Source organism: Mus caroli, chromosome 13, assembly GCF_900094665.2.
Source record: "Mus caroli chromosome 13, CAROLI_EIJ_v1.1, whole genome shotgun sequence".
NCBI classification, from domain to species: Eukaryota; Metazoa; Chordata; class Mammalia; order Rodentia; family Muridae; genus Mus; species Mus caroli.
In genome coordinates, this window is record NC_034582.1 from 93,820,549 (window position 1) to 93,838,627 (window position 18,079).

The 18,079-nt window shown below is 42.1% G+C and overlaps 2 protein-coding genes across 6 annotated transcripts in view; both read right to left on the reverse strand.

Moving 5' to 3' along the window:
* The window catches only part of LOC110308703 (baculoviral IAP repeat-containing protein 1b), a 58,352-nt gene extending 57,968 nt beyond the window's left edge, over positions 1–384 (reverse strand). The window contains exon 1 of one of the 3 annotated variants that reach the window (XM_021181109.1): positions 290–384. The gene's annotated coding sequence lies outside the window, so the exon portion shown is untranslated. Of the gene's footprint in view, positions 1–218 lie in introns of all 3 variants that reach the window. The other 2 variants (XM_021181110.1, XM_029468286.1) reach the window with 2 other exon arrangements.
* Positions 1–18,079, reverse strand: part of LOC110308704 (baculoviral IAP repeat-containing protein 1e) — a 420,416-nt gene that overhangs the window by 25,787 nt on the left and 376,550 nt on the right. For 2 of the 3 annotated variants that reach the window (XM_021181113.2, XM_029468287.1), the window contains exons 11-15: positions 17,156–17,323; positions 15,001–15,153; positions 14,608–14,694; positions 12,156–12,320; positions 9,902–10,463 (exon numbers count right to left, since the gene is read on the reverse strand). In XM_021181113.2, coding sequence (XP_021036772.1) covers positions 10,099–10,463; positions 12,156–12,320; positions 14,608–14,694; positions 15,001–15,153; positions 17,156–17,323 — 938 coding nt within the window. In that variant the 3' untranslated portion in view covers positions 9,902–10,098. Of the gene's footprint in view, positions 1–9,901; positions 10,464–12,155; positions 12,321–14,607; positions 14,695–15,000; positions 15,154–17,155; positions 17,324–18,079 lie in introns of those variants that run through there. The other variant, XR_002379603.2, reaches the window with a different exon arrangement.

Below are 18,079 nucleotides of genomic sequence, written 5' to 3' on the forward strand. Positions count from 1 at the left end.
CACACACACACACACACACACACACACACACACACACACACACACACACACATCGTTTTCTTAGCAATTATGAGACAAATTTCATGTTCTTATCTATAGACACTGTTACCCAACTCTAGCTTCCTGCTCCTTCCCTGTAGAGAAGGAGCTGGCCCTGCCTTGACAGACTAAGGCTAGGCTTAGTTACTTTCATTTCTCCTAGCACAGCCTGTAGTTACCTTTTCTGTTGCTGGGATAAAATAACCCTGACAAAAGCAGTTCACAGAAAGGAAGGCTTATTCTGGCTTACACTCTGAAGATCTGTATCTCAAGGTGGCACGGAAGGCTTGGCAGGAGCAGGAAGCCAGCTGGTCACAGTGCATGAGCAGCAAGGGGACAGTGAAAGGGAACAGGAAGTGGCACCAGGCTATAAAGTCTCCAGTGGCCCACACCCTCCACCATGCTCCACCTCTTAAAGGATCCAAACTCTTACCCAGTAGTGTCTGGGCATTTCCGAGAGTAGTTTTGTTGATCAGGTTACTTGAAGGAGGAAGACTCATCCTAACAGTAGGGAGTACTCTCTGGTAGCTGCCCAGATAAAAAGACACAGAAGAAGGACATTGGTGCGCCCTCACTATCACTGGGCAAGTTCATCTATCTTGTTGCTGTGGCACTTCTTCATTGGTATTAGAACCATCTCCTGCATGATTAAAAGGTAGACTGAAGACCAGCAGCTTTTCAGGAATCCTCTAGGACTCCAGTGCCAAGTTGAGACTGCTGAGACATCCAGTCTTGTAGACTAAACAACTAACTACCAATTCTCAGCCATTCTAACAATGGCTGTCTCACACATCATAGGACAATATGCCTCACATAGCCATTGTTAGACTATATCCTGTATGGCAGTCTCATAAATCCCATGTATTTGGATATATATAACCATATCTATCTATCTGTCTATCTGTCTGTCTGTCTATCTTTAAATGTAGACCTACATCTGTATAGTCTATCAGTTCTATTCCTTTAGAGAACTCTGACTAAATCAGAAGGGAGAACTTACCATGAAAAAGGAGTAATAACTACAAAGCCCCTTGAGTAAGACTATATATAAATATTTTTGTTGCAGGGCATAAGTGAATCAGTCTCAAACTGACTAGGAAACATCCTAGTATTTACAGTGCCAGAAGATGCTATGCAGACTGCAGAAAGTTGCGGGGAGGGCATCAATGATCTTCTCAGTGCTGGTCTCTGCATGCTATATCATCACTATTCCACTAGGCCAAGGATTTCTACTTGTGCAATAATGCCATATCTTCGATGACATAGCAAACCTCATTCTGATTACATCTGAGGGAAGTCTACTGAAGGGAATTTCCTGCCTGGTTTTGTAATCCTTGTCCAAAGTTCATGGCTGGGGAGGTAGGTCATAGACCCTAGAGTAGACCCACTGTAGCACAAATAGAACACACACACACACACACACACACACATTCACACCAGTTAATCAATTAATCTTGAAATGTCTTGGATAACACAATGACTGGGCACTCTAATTCTTTCTCTACTACCCCAGGCTCAGTCAGGGAAGTGGCCAGAGGCCACTTACTTGGAAACTCACATTGCTGGTTGGCTTTACCTCCTCCACTACTGTGCCCCCTTCTCCTCTCCCCTAATCCTCCTGATTCTCTCTCCATCCTTCCCTTGCAATTCTGTGTCTTTCCCTGTCATCAGTTATTAGCTACTGGCATCTCTATTGGTAGACCAAAATCCAATTAGGAGCAAGGACCTTCAACCTCAGTAAATACAGACTCCTGATCCAAGAATCAGGACCACTCTTTAGACACCACTATTGCTCCTTTGCTGGCTGGCTATGTTGTTTAAGGGCTTTTAAATATTTCTGTTTATACTTGTAGACCCAGGCTGCTCCAACCTTAGTTAGAGAAACTTCTTTTTGCAGCCAGTAGCAGTAGATGTTGAGATGTGTAACTCATCAATGTGCTGAGAGTAAGTGTATTAGTTGGGGTTCTCTAAAGTAACAGAACTAATAGTTCACACACACACACACAAATACACACACACACACACACACACACTCACACTCAGTTTAGTGGCTTACAGGCTGTTGATCAGTTCATCTAGTTCAACAATAACTGTTCCTTCTCACAAAGGCCAATAATCTGGTTCAGTCTACAAGGCTGGAAGTCTCAGCTGGTCATCAGTCTACACTGGAATCCCAAAGAAGTAAGTTCTAGTACTAGTGAAGGAATGCCTCAGCAACAGGATAGATGTTTTTTTTTTTTCAGTGAAAGTGAGGGTAAGCAGGATTAAAGCAAAAAACATCCTTCTTTCGTGTCTTTTGACACTTGAAGGCATGGTCCTGATTTAGGGTGGCTCTTCCCACTGTAAACAATCCAATCAAGAAAATCCATTACAGTTGTACCCAGCTGTTTGATTTTTATATGATTCCAGATGTAACAAAATTAACAGCCAAGATTAGTCATTATAGTAAGAGATTGAGTGCTGATCCCTAAATGGCATGTCTTTCCTGGTGCCTCTCCCTGTACTACCAAAGCTCAAGAATGTTGTGGAAGAGGAGTTAAAAAATGATGTAAGAGAGGGATGATGGGGAGGGGTGCCATGAAGTAAAACCACTGAATTTGATGTGACTATTGCACTCATGAACTCACACCAGCTGTGGTTAATGGCACAAGATCTACACATAACCAGTTCAATTAAAATTCTCTCATGGATGAATGTCTTCTCTGGCCCTCATTCCTCACTGAAGAGCTGTAGGCAGTTGATAAATGCAGGAGAAAGGAGAATCATTCCTTTTTTTTTTTCAAAATGTGTAGCCACTGATAGTTTTCCCAAGCTCCAGTTGATGGTCCCATACCCACACTCATATGGACAGCACTAATTGACTTAGTGGGAGGGAGGGAGGGAGGGGAGGAGGGAGATAGATAGATAGATAGATAGATAGATAGATAGATAGATAGATAGATGAAACATGAATTTAGGCATGCACTATAGAGATTTTGTAGGGTTTTATGAGGAAATAGATGAGATGATAGGTATTATCATGTTTCATTATCTCCGTGTATAAAAATTTAAAGAATAAAGAAAAATTAATATTAAAAAATAACAAAAATGTGTTCATAGCATATTCAGAGAATAGGAAAGAAGCCAGTACAGTCATAGTGAGAGGAAGGAGAGATTAAGGAAATGGAGATAAAAGAGAGCCAAGACTAGGGCATATATAGGGCATGCTTGAGTTTACACTATTAACTCTGACTGTGGAGATGATTGAAAAATAGTAAAATAGTGAGGTAGTGACAGATCATGATTTGTCTTCAGGATAAAAGCCTTCTCACTTAATGATAGAACTATACCATGGATTTCAAGGAAGAAAGTAGGCTAATCATGTGGGGTCTGCTGTACTTTCAAAGTGGAGCCTCCAGGATTCGCCAGTGGGTTACATGTAAAACATAAAAGAGATAAACTAATGATAACTTCCAGGATTTTATTAAGTAACTAGAAGAACAAAGGGAGAGTTCCAAGAGATGAAAGTGTGCAGAGTCTGTCTTAGATACTGCTCCATTGCTAGAAACCATGACCAAGGCACCCCTTGTAGCACTCAACTGGGGTCTTGCTTACAGCTTTAGAGGTGCTTAGTCCATGATCTTCATGGTGGGAAGCAGACACGCATGACACTGGGGCAGTAGCTGAGAGCTTTACATCTTGATCTGAAGGCAATTGGCAGAGAGAGAAACTGAGACTTGCATGGGCTTTTGCACCTCAAGACCCACCCAAGCCATAAGCCCCCTCCAAAAAGGCTACATCTTCTAATCCACCAACTGTAGACCAAACATGCAAACACATGAGCCTATGGGAGCTATTTTTCACTCAAATCACCAGAGCCTTTCTTTATGGAAGAAAGGGGGTTATTTGGGCATATGTCCCAGAAGGCTAAGAGTCCATCATGGTGGGGAGACATGCAGCAGGCATGGCAGGAGTGTGAAGCTGAAGATACACATCTTGAACCACAGAGTTGAAGCACAGAGAGCAAATTGGGAACAGGGATAGGCTTTATGCTCTCAAAGCCCTTCCTAGATCACACCTCCTAAGCTTTCACGAGGAGCATGACCAACTGGAGACCAAATAATTAAACACATGAGCTTAGGGGAAACACTGTTATTCAAAACACCATAACCACTGACCAACATCTTCAGCACAAAAATACTTTTTGTGGAAAAAAGATAGCAATCAGGATTTTAAAATGGAAATTTCCATTAGGAAGAATTGGATATGAATTGAGTAGTTCAGGGCCTATGTCTTAGTTAGAGTTGGAAATGGTGAGGTAGAGACTGAGAATTTAAAGCCATTCAGCTGGATGAGGTGGTCTATGAAGTGTGCATACGCAGAGACAAAGCCAGGAGAACTCAGATCTCCCCAGGAGTTAGAGAGGAGAAACAACGGAGGATTCAGCTGGCGCTCTCTGAGGAAAGCAGGAGTGGTTGATACCCTAGGGGCGGGTGCTTCCTGGAGGCCAGAGATGAGCAGAGAAGTTGGCTGCTGAGTTTTGCAAGGACAAGGCAGGCAAGTCCTTCATAATTCCTGCTTCACAGAAAAGTCTGTCAGGTATTCTGGGCCAGAAGGCCCAAGAAGATATTCCAATGACTCAGAGAACTTTGTGGGTGACTCTCCAGACACCCAGCTTTCTGGACATTTTATATGTCATTTTTACAGTTTTAAAGGTGCTTGCTTGCACTTCCTGCATATTCAGGTAATACTTCTTCCTTCTCAGGTCTGTGGTGAGGCTGAGAATGAAATAGTGACAGTCTTACACTTAAGCTTAAGTTGTGCAGGATTAAGGTCTAAGGCCCAAGATGTTTTTAGGTTGGTAATGCAACCAATTTCTTATGATAGAAATTTATTTAGGTACAGAATTCCGAATTTGCCAAGATAGGATAGGTAGCAGAATACTTCCTCCAAGGTTGCCAAATCCATATGAACTGGAGATTATGAATGCAATCTCTGGTGGTTCTCACAATTGTTATTATTGTTTAGAGCTTATTATTGTAAGATAAAGAGTCTTTTATTGGACTAAAAGGAGAAAATGTAAAGATAATATCTTATGTACTGTATGGAAGTATCAACTGTTAATAAAGAGCAGAAGGCCTATTAGCTAAGGAAGGTAAAAGGAGGTGGAGTCCTGGTAAAGAAAGAGGAACTCTGGGATAGGGTCAGTCAAAGGGAGATTCTCCCCAAACTCTAAGGACACAGACCCATGAAACTGAGGAGAGGTAACCAGCCATGCAGCATTTATAGAATAGAATAAATGGGTTAATTCAGTTATGGGCTAGTAGGGGAACAAGCATTTATTCATATGTAATTAAGTCTCAGAGTGGTTATTTCAGGAACTGGGGAGCAGGTGGAAAACCTCGAGGATACAGTTTAGTCCACTTTTGTCATGGCGGTAAGCATAAAGGCACGCAGGCAGACACGGTGCTGGAGACGTAGCTGAGAGTTCTACATCTGGATCTGTAAGCTTCAGGAAGAGAGTGAGATGTTGAACCTGACTTCTGCAACCTCAAAGCCCATGCCCAGGGACACATTTCCTCCAACATGGCCACACCTCCTAATGCCACTCAATAAGCATTCAAATATAAGCCTATGAGGGCCATTCTCACTCAAACCGCCACAGTTTATAAAAAAAATAAAATAATAATAAAAAAAAGAGCTTGGAAGTGAGTTAAATCTTCTAAGGATGTGCAGAGACTTTCAGAAAGGCAGTTGAAATTAAAGGTGGTTTTGCTTATGTGGGCACGGTGAACGGATTTATGAAGCAGGAGTAGACTGGTATACTTAGGATGTGCTCAGAAGGGGGAGTCTGGAATTTAACTAGTTCTTTGTTTAATTTTTTTTATTTTTTCCCTTCATTTTTGAGATTATTATATAATTACAGCATTTCTCCTTGTTCTTTCCTCCCTCTAAAACTTTGCATATAAAACTTTCCATCTTTCCTTGTCTTCTCTCAAATTCATGGCTTCTTTTTGCAGTGTTGTTACATACATATATGTATATTTACATACATTATACATATATTGTTACATACATTATATACACCATAGACATATACATTAAGCACACATACATTACATATATTATACATATGTTGTTACACATATATGTATGTTTATATACATTATACATACAGTATACATATATTTATATACGTATATTTCTAGATGCAATCTTCTACTTCTAACCCAAACATCTGCCAAAAGAGGAAAAAAAAAAAAACCCAATCAATCAATCAAGACCTGGCCCATAGTTCCTGGATCCAAGAATCTCTAAATGTGCTAACTTGGCTTCTATAGTTCTGCTACTGTTAACTGTTCCTGCTAACTAACCTGTCATCCAGGATGTGGGGTTTGTGTTTAAAAGAGCAGTGAGGACTGGGGCTGCATGATCTGGGCAAGGTCCCCATGTAGCCACTGGCTGGTGATAAAGACTTTCTTCTCAATTTTAAGAGGGTCTATATGTGTTCTCTGGTCGACATTTTCAGGGCTGACCATTTGGTATTGGATAACCAACCTGTGTGCTCTTCGGTGGGGAAAACTGTTTTCCCCAATCTCAGTAACCCCTAGTTGCCTGTAGCTCTTTTCCTAGGGTTGGGGCCTCCTGGGCTTTTCCCGTCCAGTTTGGCATGGTCACTGCTGTCATTTTCATTCAGCTCAGATTAGGGCAGCCATGTTGTTTAGACTTTATGAGTATAGACATTACCAGAAGACACAGTCTCAGAGCAAACTTCCTGATCTTCTGGCTCTTACAGTCTCTCCCCAGCCTTTTCTGCAATGTCTCCTGAAACTTAGGTCCAGGAGTTGTTGGGTAGATGTATTCATTGGAACTGGGCTCTACAAATCTATTTTTTTCCATCTGATACGACAGGAAGTGGACCAAGACCACTGAACCTCATTAAAATGTTTCCCTTTTTTCTTTTTCAGTGCTAGGGACCAAACCTAGGACCTTCCACACACTAGACCACTAAGCAGCCTCCCCAAGTCTTCCTCAATTTTATTTTGAGGCAATCTCTTTAGATTGCCCAGGCTGGCCTTGAACTTAGTGGGTACTTGGTAAGGGTATCTGATGGAATGGTAATCTTGGAATTGAGAACCTAGGAACCACACAGCTCTGAGGTAGGACAGTATCCCATGGGAAGAGTACCCTGATTACCCAGGCTGGCAAGTTCCTTTGTTAGAGCTAATGACTGCATTCTACTTTCCCCAAATTTCCCTGTGGTAAATATCTTCATGGTTTCTGTCTTTTCAGTAGACTCTGAAAAATATTGACACATCAAATCATCAAAAAGATAATCAATCCTTCTCAACAGAGACAGTTTAAATTAATGCTTTAGTGTTAAACTTTTTCCCCCCAGTGCTAGAGATGGCACTCAGGGCCTTGAAAATACTAAGCAGGCACATTATCTTTGAGCTACACCACAAGCTAGAATTTTAATATTAAGAATAGCAATAACACCAACTTTAGGTGTTTCTGCTCAGATGGAAGGTTATCCTGGAGTTTAGAAGACTAGAAACCACACGGCTCCTGAAGGACGACAGTGTGGGACAGTGACCCATGGGAATGGTATCCTGAGACATCAGAACTCAGAACTACAGAGCTCTGAGGAAGCCTTCTCAGCAGAGGCATTAGCACTCCCAAGGGAGGGAATCTCCTACTGAGCTGAGGAGCTCAAGAGTGTGATCTCTGCTCCTTCTTCACTTCTTCTCTACTTTTTCTCTTCTTTGCTTGTTCTCTTCTCAGCTTCTTCCAGCAAGAAAGTTCCTCCAGGCAGTGCATCTTATAAAAGATATTTATTGACAATAATAATACAGGAGGGTGAGGGACAAAACAAGGGATGGCTGCTCTCTACTCCTGGGAGTGGACAGACAGGAATTGGACAAAGGGGCAGTGCTTATATAGGATTTCTGAGGAGGCTGGAGAGGAGGGTCTGCCACTGTACACAGTTCCTGCAGTGGTGCTTCACCAAGGTTGTAGGCTAAGGCAGGAAAAGTAGCTCCTGCCGAGGAGGGAAAGATGTGTCTCCATGGACAGCTCCATGGCATCTGTAGGCTTGAGATGCTGTGGTGCAGGCTGAGATCTTATGGTGACACCATTTCGACAGGAGCTGCCATTTTGGGCAGCTCCTATGGAACATTTTACTGAGAGGGTCATAGGCTGGTGCGTGAAGGAAGGACCTGCCACTGCTTTGATGGCTTTTGTGACTCACTGCTCAGGAACTATACAGACAAATCAAAAATAGTCCAGAAAGAATGAAAAGTAAGAATGCCTCTCATATAACTTCCTACATACAACCAATGTTTTCTTCTTCTTTTTTTTAAGTTAAAAACTTCTTTTCAGAAATATTTTCCCTCAGCTTTATGGAGGCATAATTAGCAAATAATAAAAAAGCATGCATATTTGAGGTATGCCAGGCAGGTGCAAAGTGATGTTTCAATATATAGTATGATGTAATAAATTACAATCATAATTAAGTAGATTAACTGTGTCAGTCAGTATTTTATTGCTGTGAAGAGACACTGTGACCATGATGACTCTTATACACAAGAACATTTAACCAGGGCTGGCTTACAGCTTCAGAAGTTTAGGTCATTATTACTATGGTAGAGAACATGCCTGCATGCAGGTAGCCATGGTACTTGGCAGGTAGCTGAGAGTTCTACATCTGGATTGGAAGGCACCAGAATGGAGAGAGAGAGAGAGAGAGAGAGAGAGAGAGAGAGAGAGAGAGAGAGAGAGAGAGAGACTGGGCCTGGCCTGAGCACTTGAAATTCAAAGCCTACTACCAGGGACACAAGACCTCCAACAAGGTAATAGCTACTCCAACATGGCCATACCTCCTAAGAATATCACTCGCAAATGACCAACCATCCACACATATGAGACTATGGTGGCCATTCCTATTCAAACAAGAAGTCCTTAATAGCTAGAACCATATATACCAAAGACCATGCATTTCTTTCTTTCTTTTTTAAGATTTTATTTCTTTATTCTATGTAAGTACACTATATCCATCTTTAGACAGCCCAGAACAGGGCATCAGGTCTCATTACAGATGGTTGTGAGCCACCATGTGGTTGCTGGGATTTGAACTCAGGACCTTCAGAAGAGCAGTCACTGCTCTTAACCACTGAGCCATCTCTCCAGCCTGACCATGAATTTCTAAGAAAATCACAAGGCCATTACAGCACATGCAAAATTCTCAAAACCTCTCATAAACAAAAGCAGTTTTCTCTAAGTCCAATATCCCCCCACCCATTGGCAATAGATGTACAACCACACCAAGGCTAATGAATACGCAAAAGCTCTGCAAAGACTAAAGAGCATCTCCTGGAGAGAGAGTCAGCTGCAGCCATGGTAAAGTCAACACATCCTTCCTCATGTACAAGACTGATTCAATCTATAAACAGGCCATGTATATCCTCCACCCAGTGCTCCTATGATGTTTTGGCTTTACATACATCAATGTTCCTTTCACCAGCCCTTTCCTGTTGACCTTGGTATTGGAAGGTTCCTTGTAGTATGAACTTGAAGGAAGCTCTAGTCTTTAGACAGGAGAAATATACAAGGACTAAAAAGGCACTGTTCATTGTAGTTCAGTGATAAGCATGTAGATTTTCAAAAAAATTATCAGCCTTAGGATAGATGGATTAGGGTTTAAGAGCACCTGTAGCTTTTACTGAGGATAAAGGTTTGGTGACCAGCACCCAAATGGAGACTCTTAACTATCCATAACTCCAGACCCAGGAGGGCCCTACATACTTTTCTGACCTCTGTAGTTCATGTGGTCCATAGAAATAAATGAAGGCAAAAACACTCATCCAGCCCCACAGTTAACAGATATTCTTTAATAGGGTGGTTAGTTATGTCTTTAGTTGTGAGACAGTATCTTGCTATGCAACCCAGGCTGATCTGAACTTCCTGACTCTCCCACATCATTATCCTAAATGTTGAAGTACAGGTGTGTACCATCATGCTCAGCTAGAATTTTAGGAGTTTTAGGTATTCTGAACTGTCGGTAGTCTTCAGGAGCATCCTTTACTCCAGGACAACAGGAGAGAATGGGACTATCAATTTCCAGAAGATAATCAAGCGTTTGGACTGGGGGTGTCTTTCCTTCACATCATTAATCACTTTCATGTCCTCTTCATCCAGGAGCCAACTGAGCATGTGCAGTCTGATGAGGCTGGGCAGTCGGGACACACACTGACCCAGAGCCTTGACAGTGGTGGCCTGAACTTGAATGCATCCTGGGATATTCCTGCAGATGTTCAGCTCTTGCAAGTTTGGCAAGTTGTCCAGGGCTTGAAAGAAATGTCTGTATCCTTCCTCGGTAATCTTGTGATTCATTGAAATATCTAAGTTCTCAAGTTTCTGGAAACCTCCGCTGGTTGCCACCCTGGCTGAAAAACAAAACATGTATGAAAACACAATCAAGAGGACTTCAATAATGCTCACAAGTTATTGGAACTACTCCCAAACCCCTACAATGAAGGTTGGAATTCTCTACATGATGTTTTAGAGATCAAACCTTGAAAGCAGCAAACAGCAGCCTGGTTGATAGGAAACAACCTGGACAAACAGAAAGGGGAAGCAGACACAGGGAAGTCAAGCACAGGGAGTTGCAGTCGTCTGTACAATGTACTTTTCTTCTGTCTCACAGGAGGACATATGTCAGGGCAGAGCCTAGGTATGGACCAGGGTACAGTACAGGGGACTGAGAAATTGTGTTAACAATGTCTCCCTGTATGCAGAGAAGGGAAGGTGACAGTCCTTAAAGCTGTTCTCTCGCTGGCTACTATAGAGCCTTCCACCTATAGCTCAGAAGGGACTCCCTGGTTACTCAGAGCAGGGCTCTGAAGGAAATGGAGCTAAACTCATGGCGACTTTACAAGTGAAGATCTAGTACAGCTTTTGTTTCATTATTCACTATGTAACCACTTTTCCCTTCTAGGGGGAAAATTAGAGTAGGTTTCACCCAGAATCATGTTATAGCTTGAGTGTAAAGAAAGAGGGCCTAAGAAAGTGTTTCTTCTGTGTCCTGAATAAGGATCTTCTGTGATAGTCAGGAGGTATTTCTCATTCCCTGAATAAATATACTTCTGGAAGAACTGGAGAACATCTCAGCTTCCCACCCCCACCCCACCCCAGCCTGCTGTCCTCTGGTTTTCTTGATTTTCCATGTTACATTATATCATTATCTGTTGCTATGGTGTGTATAAGTGAAGTTGCCTGGCTGTAAAGTTGAAACATTGACCAAGAGTAAGCTGTCAGTTGTCCATGGAGAGAAAGGCACTGTTACCACACTGAGATGACTTGGCAGGTGAGGCCAATGATCTTTGATCATGTGTGCTACTGTACATATAAGGCACAGTCACAGTGCTCTATGATCACATGTGCTATTTTGCATATAAAGAACAAACACAATCTTTGGTGAAAATAGACAAACCCAGCCTATTGTAGAGGATTTCCTCACATGAAATGTCTAGTGGCAAATGCAGCTATTGTGACAGAGAGAGTGCAGTGGTCATCTGTGAGAGCATGGAGGGCACTGCTGGAGAATGGACACAACTCAGGTTTGGGGCTCTGGGGAAGCTCTGTGCCCTAACCTAGTTGACTGCTACATTGACAGGGATAAGAGGTTGCAGGAACATGAACATGAAGTGGACATAGCTCTATATTTCCCCACAATACACCTGTCGTGTCAGTGTTCAGTTGAGTCAGAGTGTATCTGGTCAGGGGTCTGAAACACCAAATGTGAGGACGGAGGTGTTACTGGGCAGTGGTGCAGGGGCAGACACTGCTCTAGTGTATGTGTGAGGCCCTGAGTTCAAACCACAGACTGGGTACTTCTACACCCACCCCCCCCCTCTCACACACACACACATCCTGATTTGAAAAAAATAGACACTGTTAACTTTCCCAGTTACACCAGGATGACTCTACATCTGCAGAAGGGTAGGAGGGGAAGCAGGTGACGGTGGAAATGAGGAAGCCTTTGGAAGCCTTTCCTGGCTCTAGATGCTTGCAGTGGGCTGCTGCAATGACACCACTGCTTCCACACAAGGGAACCCCTTTCTCTGAGGGAAACTCACCAATTTCAATCACACTGTCATCGTCCAAGATATTGTGAAAGGTGAGAACTCGGAGGCATGGAAGCTGCAGACACTGCTGGACAATCAGTTTGGCCACTTGGTGAATCCCGTCCCCAGTGGGAACGAGCAGTTCCTCCAGGTTCCTGAGAGAACCCAGAGCCTGGGCTGTGAGAGACAAATGAGAGCCATCCTCAGGAGCTGTTCCATTGTGAGCAGCTTGTGACTTATACAGTCTGTCGTCTAGAAGGTCCTACCTAGCACAGGCCCTCCTCATCCCTGTCCTCTCCAAGGGCAGGAGAAGGGGTCAGCACAGAGCCACTCCCTGCTGCTCACTTCTGCTTCTTCCTCCATCCTTCCCCAACCTGTTTCTTTATCCAAATCCAGGCTGTGTCTTCATCTCTACCCTATCTTCTTAATTGGAGTTCCCACTGAAAGTCACTCTCTTAGCTGCACAGTGTCTTCAGACCCCTCCCTTCCATCCCACCTCCAGCCATCATTTCTAGGACATTCAATGTCCTCAGTAAAGCATGGTCCACCACTCTGACAACTTTCCACTATATACCCTAAGCATGATGTCCTAAAAATCATGTGATCACTAGTCTCTACTTCTGTGCCTTTGTAGAAGCTAATTAATGGACTTTGTAGCATGGGCCAATGTTCTAGACCTATCTTTCACTTTCCTCTTTTCTGGAATAACACATTTTTTTCACAGACTCCTTTTTTCTTCTTTCTTTCTTTCTTTCTTTCTTTCTTTCTTTCTTTCTTTCTTTCTTTCTTTTTTAGAAAAGATAATATTTATTTATAACTCAAGTCCATGGATTTGTGAGTTGCTCAGTGATACAGTGCTTGCCTAGCACCCTGGATGCCATGGCAACACACACATACTCTCACACACACAGAGTTGCTCTCTCTTTCTAGGAAACTCAGGCTTTCCTTATCAACAATACAGTCTGAAAAACATCATGAATATACAACTCTGTATAATATATCTGCAGTCTCCCCTGTCACTTTACTTAACCTGTTAAGAATAATTTCCATGAAAACTCATTACATTCTCAATACTTTATTAAGTCAAAAGTATTCAAATTTAGGGCAGGGTAGTACTGGATGCTCTTCCAGAGGACCTGGGTTCAATTCCCAGCACCTATATGGCAGCTTACAACTGTATGACACTCAAGTTCCATGAGCTCCAACACCCTCGCACAGACAAATATGCACACAAAATGCACATGAAATAAAAATAAATAAATTTTAAAGAGTATTGAAACTCTTTGTGTACTTATCATGGTAGTAATTCTGACTCAGTGTTTCTAACTGTGTGTGTTCCAGAAACCAACCTTTGGAACAAAAAGCATAAAGGATTTTAGAGCAGATGAGGAACAATAAAGTTAAACATCATGCCATCATGACCAAACTCTAGCCTAAGAAGTCACTGAGATAATTTCATTTAATTGTATCAAGCATGAAGATGTGGGACCCACCTTGACAGCATCTCAGGGATGATGAGACTGAGGATTGCTATGACGTCTTCCAAGGACCAACATAGCTGGTGCAGCTGACCATCTGTATTGGCACATTCCACCCACAACTTGTCGAAGTTTTTTTTATTACATTTACTTAATTGTGTGTGTGTGTGTGTGTGTGTGTGTGTGTGCGACAGTATGTGTGTGAAGGTCAGAGAACAACATGCCTAACTAAATAAGTTCTTTCTTTCCACTAAGCTTGCCATATGAATAAAATTCAAGGCTTCCAGCTTGGCATCAAGATTTTGGAATGCTCTGAGTCATTTTGCCAGACATGAAGTCTTTTTAAAATTATCTTGATGCTGAACATGTTCAGACATTGACACCATGTCATAGTCCTTGAACAAAACAGTGCTGTTTATGTAGCATCTATATTGTACTGGGTATTGTAGACAATCTAGAGATGGCATGAAGAATACGGAGGATGTGGAATGTTGCACTGGTGGTTTTATGTCAACTTGTCATGAGCTAGAGACATTTTGGAAGAAAGATCCTCAAGTGAGAAACTGCCTCCACGAGATTGTCTTGTAGACCAGCCTGTGTTGCTTTTTCTTGATTGATGAGGAAGGACAGTGCCACTTTGAGTGGTACCACCCCTGGTGGTCATGGGTGCTATATGAAAGCAGACTGAGCCATTCACAAGGGAAAAGCCAATAAGCAGCACACCTCTGCTTCAGTTCCTGACTTCAGGTTCCTGCCCTGATTTCCCAAGGTGATGGAGTGTTACCTGAGAGCTATAACCTCATAAACCCTTCCCTCTCCATGCTGCTGTTCGTTCTGGTGCTTTATCACAGCAATAGAAAGCCTAGCTAGCAGTCCAGGGACAACCGTTCACACTTGCTTTATTCTCTGTTGACAGAAAAAGAAAGAAGAGGAGAAGGAGGAGACAAAGAGTAAATTAAGAAACAGTGTTTCATAAATAAACTTACCAAACTTTTCTGATGTTTCCTTATCTGGAAATTGTTGATCTTTAAGATTCAGTATCTTCAGAGAAACAAAATTTGGCAAAATGTTGACTAGTAAAGGAAAACAAAATGATTTAGATCAGTATATTTCCTATGACACAGGGGAAAATCACTGAAATACAGAGTATTTCAAAAGTGATCAAAGGTAATATGACATTCAGACTAAATTACTATGATGAAGGAGAGGACACAACTCTGAGAATGAAACATGTAAACTGTAGCTCATTGACTCTTGTGAGAGCCTCACTGAGGATCATGTGTCCTCACAGTTTCCATAACATTGGTGGCATTTAATTCTCGAGTATGTAATGACTTTGTAAACAGGAACATCTGAAGTCAAAGCATTTGATTTCTTACCAAAGGGCATGGCTTCAAAGCATCGTCCAGAAAACCCAATCTCTCTGAGTTTCTTGCAGGAAGCAAGCACAGCCATGAGAGACTCACAATTTGAAAGGAAATCACATTTCAGATGGAAAACATGGAGATTTGGAAAGTTCTGGATGAATTTAACTGGAAAAGATGAAGGATGTTCAGAAATTAGAGAAGGCCACACATTTTTATTAGAATTGGGTTCTTGACCCATCAGCTGCAGCCAGACTGATTAAACAGGCAGTAGCACTGTGGCACAGTATCTAGGTGTCAGACTAGAATGAATCCCAATGAATTGAATTTGAGCACAATCCCAATGAATGAATTCCATTCATTGGGATTGTGCTCAGTTTACACAACTGACTAGTGAACAGATGACCTAGGGCAAGTTCCTGACCCACTCTGGATCAGTTTTCTGTTCTTAAATTTCAAAATAAGGGCTTACCAAGTAGTAACAATAGCCTCAGTCCCAGACATGTTAAACTTTCCCTCAAGGTTTTGGTCAGAAGAGTCCAAGAGATTTCCCCCAAACAATACAGGCTTTGGTTGTTGTTCTTGGTTTGCTCCCAGAACTTGGGGGTAAGACGCTGTTAAAGACAGCACTGCATTTGGAGGGATCAGAGTAGAACAGATCAGAAAGCCTCCCCCTTGCCAAATAGTTCTCTCTCTCTCTCTCTCTCTCTCTCTCTCTGTTCCTTCCTCCCTCCCCCTCTCTCTGCCTCTCTCCTTTATCCTCCCCCCACCATGCACACAAGAAGTGTCATGAATTTGAGACTGAGTGGGAAAGACATGGAAGGAATTGGAGGAAGAATAGGCAGAAATGATGTAAACATAGCACTAATGGTTGAAATTCGAAAAAAAATTGAATAATGGTTCAGTAAAACCACCTTCAGTTTTTTAACCCTAATGTCTCTATGTTTGTATGCTGTGTTTATGAATAAACATTCTATACAAAGTAACACGAAAGAAAGAATAATTCTGTAACATAAATTGTGAAGTTTATTTTATATTTAAAATTTTTATTACATGTAATTATTTGTGTGTGTATGCTTGCTAATGCACTCCCAAAACTTTTTGTTCTTTTTGTTTTGTGAGACAACACCTCACACTGCAGCTCAGACTAATCTAGAATTCAGTGGTTTTGAATTTAGGCCACCCTCTCCCCTAGGTTCTCACAAGCTATGGTTTCAGGTATGGAGCACCAGGCCACACTTCAGTAGTCTTTGGCATGGCACTTCTAGGTACACTTAGTCTCTAGTGTTCCCCAAATCAAGTGGCCTATCAAACTTTAAAGCATTTTTCTAAAGGATGTATTTCAGAAACATGGTTGCACTGTCATCCATCATCCATGAGGCTAGGAAGAATGGGAAAATGTTCAGATTGTTACCAGTAAGATTTCCTTGTCCCTCAGCAAGCAGATGTGTAAGTGGTGATGTAAAAACAACTTAAAATCAAAATAAAAGAACTCTACAAATAATTTTGGAGAGAAAGATGAAGAGGAAGAAGAGGAGGAGGAAAAGGAAGAGGCAGAGGGTGAGGATGAGGTAGGAAGGAAAAGCATGCTATTTGAGGTAAGCTGGCACAATCAGCAACAAAGGACAGGAATGTAGCAGAAAGCAACTGCACAGTATGAGGGCAGGACAGAGGGAAAGTCTCCTCAGAAGAGGAGGAAGAAAGCTCAATCATAAAAAGAAAATGGTTCTTGGGAAAGACGTAGGAAGAACAGAAGGAAAGATTATGTTTCCCTGAGATAGAATGCAGAAAAGTTTCAGATTTATCACAGCTGGCTGCAGGGATGTGGATACATAAGCATTGGCCTCTCTTAGCTGAAAAAAATCTTGAGAAAAATCACTTAACATCTTTCTTTATGACTTAACGTCCCCAGATGCACAGTGACCACAATCACAGTACCCTCTCTCACACAGTGAAGAGTGAATTATTCGTGACGTGTTCAGAACAGTCCTTAGCATATAGTAAACACTCAAGATTTACAATAAGTCTCCAAGAAAGGGTGATGTTCCCAAAGTTCATGCTGTCAGGCCCAGGGAAGTTTTGACTAATGATGATTTAATGGTTCTAACAAGTACTAGCCAAATAGCTTTTCCAGCTGAGATGTGAACTGGAGATCAAACACCATCCTTACCTAGTTTGGAGAGGTCAGACTCCGTGGAGGTTTCAATGGATAACTTCTCCATGTGGTGGAGGTTTGGGAACTCTCCAGGAAGGACTGAGAGCACATCCGGTTTGCCATCTAGTCTCACACACAGTTCTTTCAGTCCCAGGAAATTGTGCAAGTTATGGAAGAGCTGATCTGGAAAGCAGCACAGAGTTCCCATCACTCAAGAGCCCCAAGTGCAAGTTCTCAAGGTGCTGTGATCTTCAGCCATATTCATACTTCCAAGATGAAACTCCTCAGACATCCTAATAACGTCTGATTAGGAAGCACATGCATGAAGTTACTGCCAGCTGCAGCATCTGCTGATCATGGGCAGACTCTAGGGCAAGCCCTGTGCTGGTCTCTAGACTCACAAAAATAATTGACATCTCCCTTACCAATATTGTGGGAACACCTAATATTGCAGATGCAAAAGCATGCACAGCTGGACTCCTGCTTCCAACTCATAAAGGGTGAAAGTTGGATTAACAACACATGTATGAGCTAAAGCCATAGAAACAACACGTGTGTGAGCTAAAGCCATAGAACTGTTAGAAGAAAAAGGTAATGTTAAGGACCTTGAACTTTATGATGATGGATCCTTAGATATGCTATTAAAAGCAGTAGCAAAAATTAGGCCTTGGGCAATGCTTGGTTATTAACTTGACTACCTTGAAAATTAATTAAAGCTTAAATGACTGGGCACACCTGTGAGGCTTTATTTTCTAGTTAAAAATTCAAATTGGGAAGATCAACATCTACTTTGGACCTTTGAGGTGGGAAGATCCACCTTTACTCCGGAACATTCCTTCTCCTGGCAGCCTATATAAAGGACAGGAGAGAAAGAAGCCCCCTCTCTCTGTCTCTCTGTCTCTCTGTCTCTGTCTGTCTCTCTGTCTCTCTGTCTGTCTC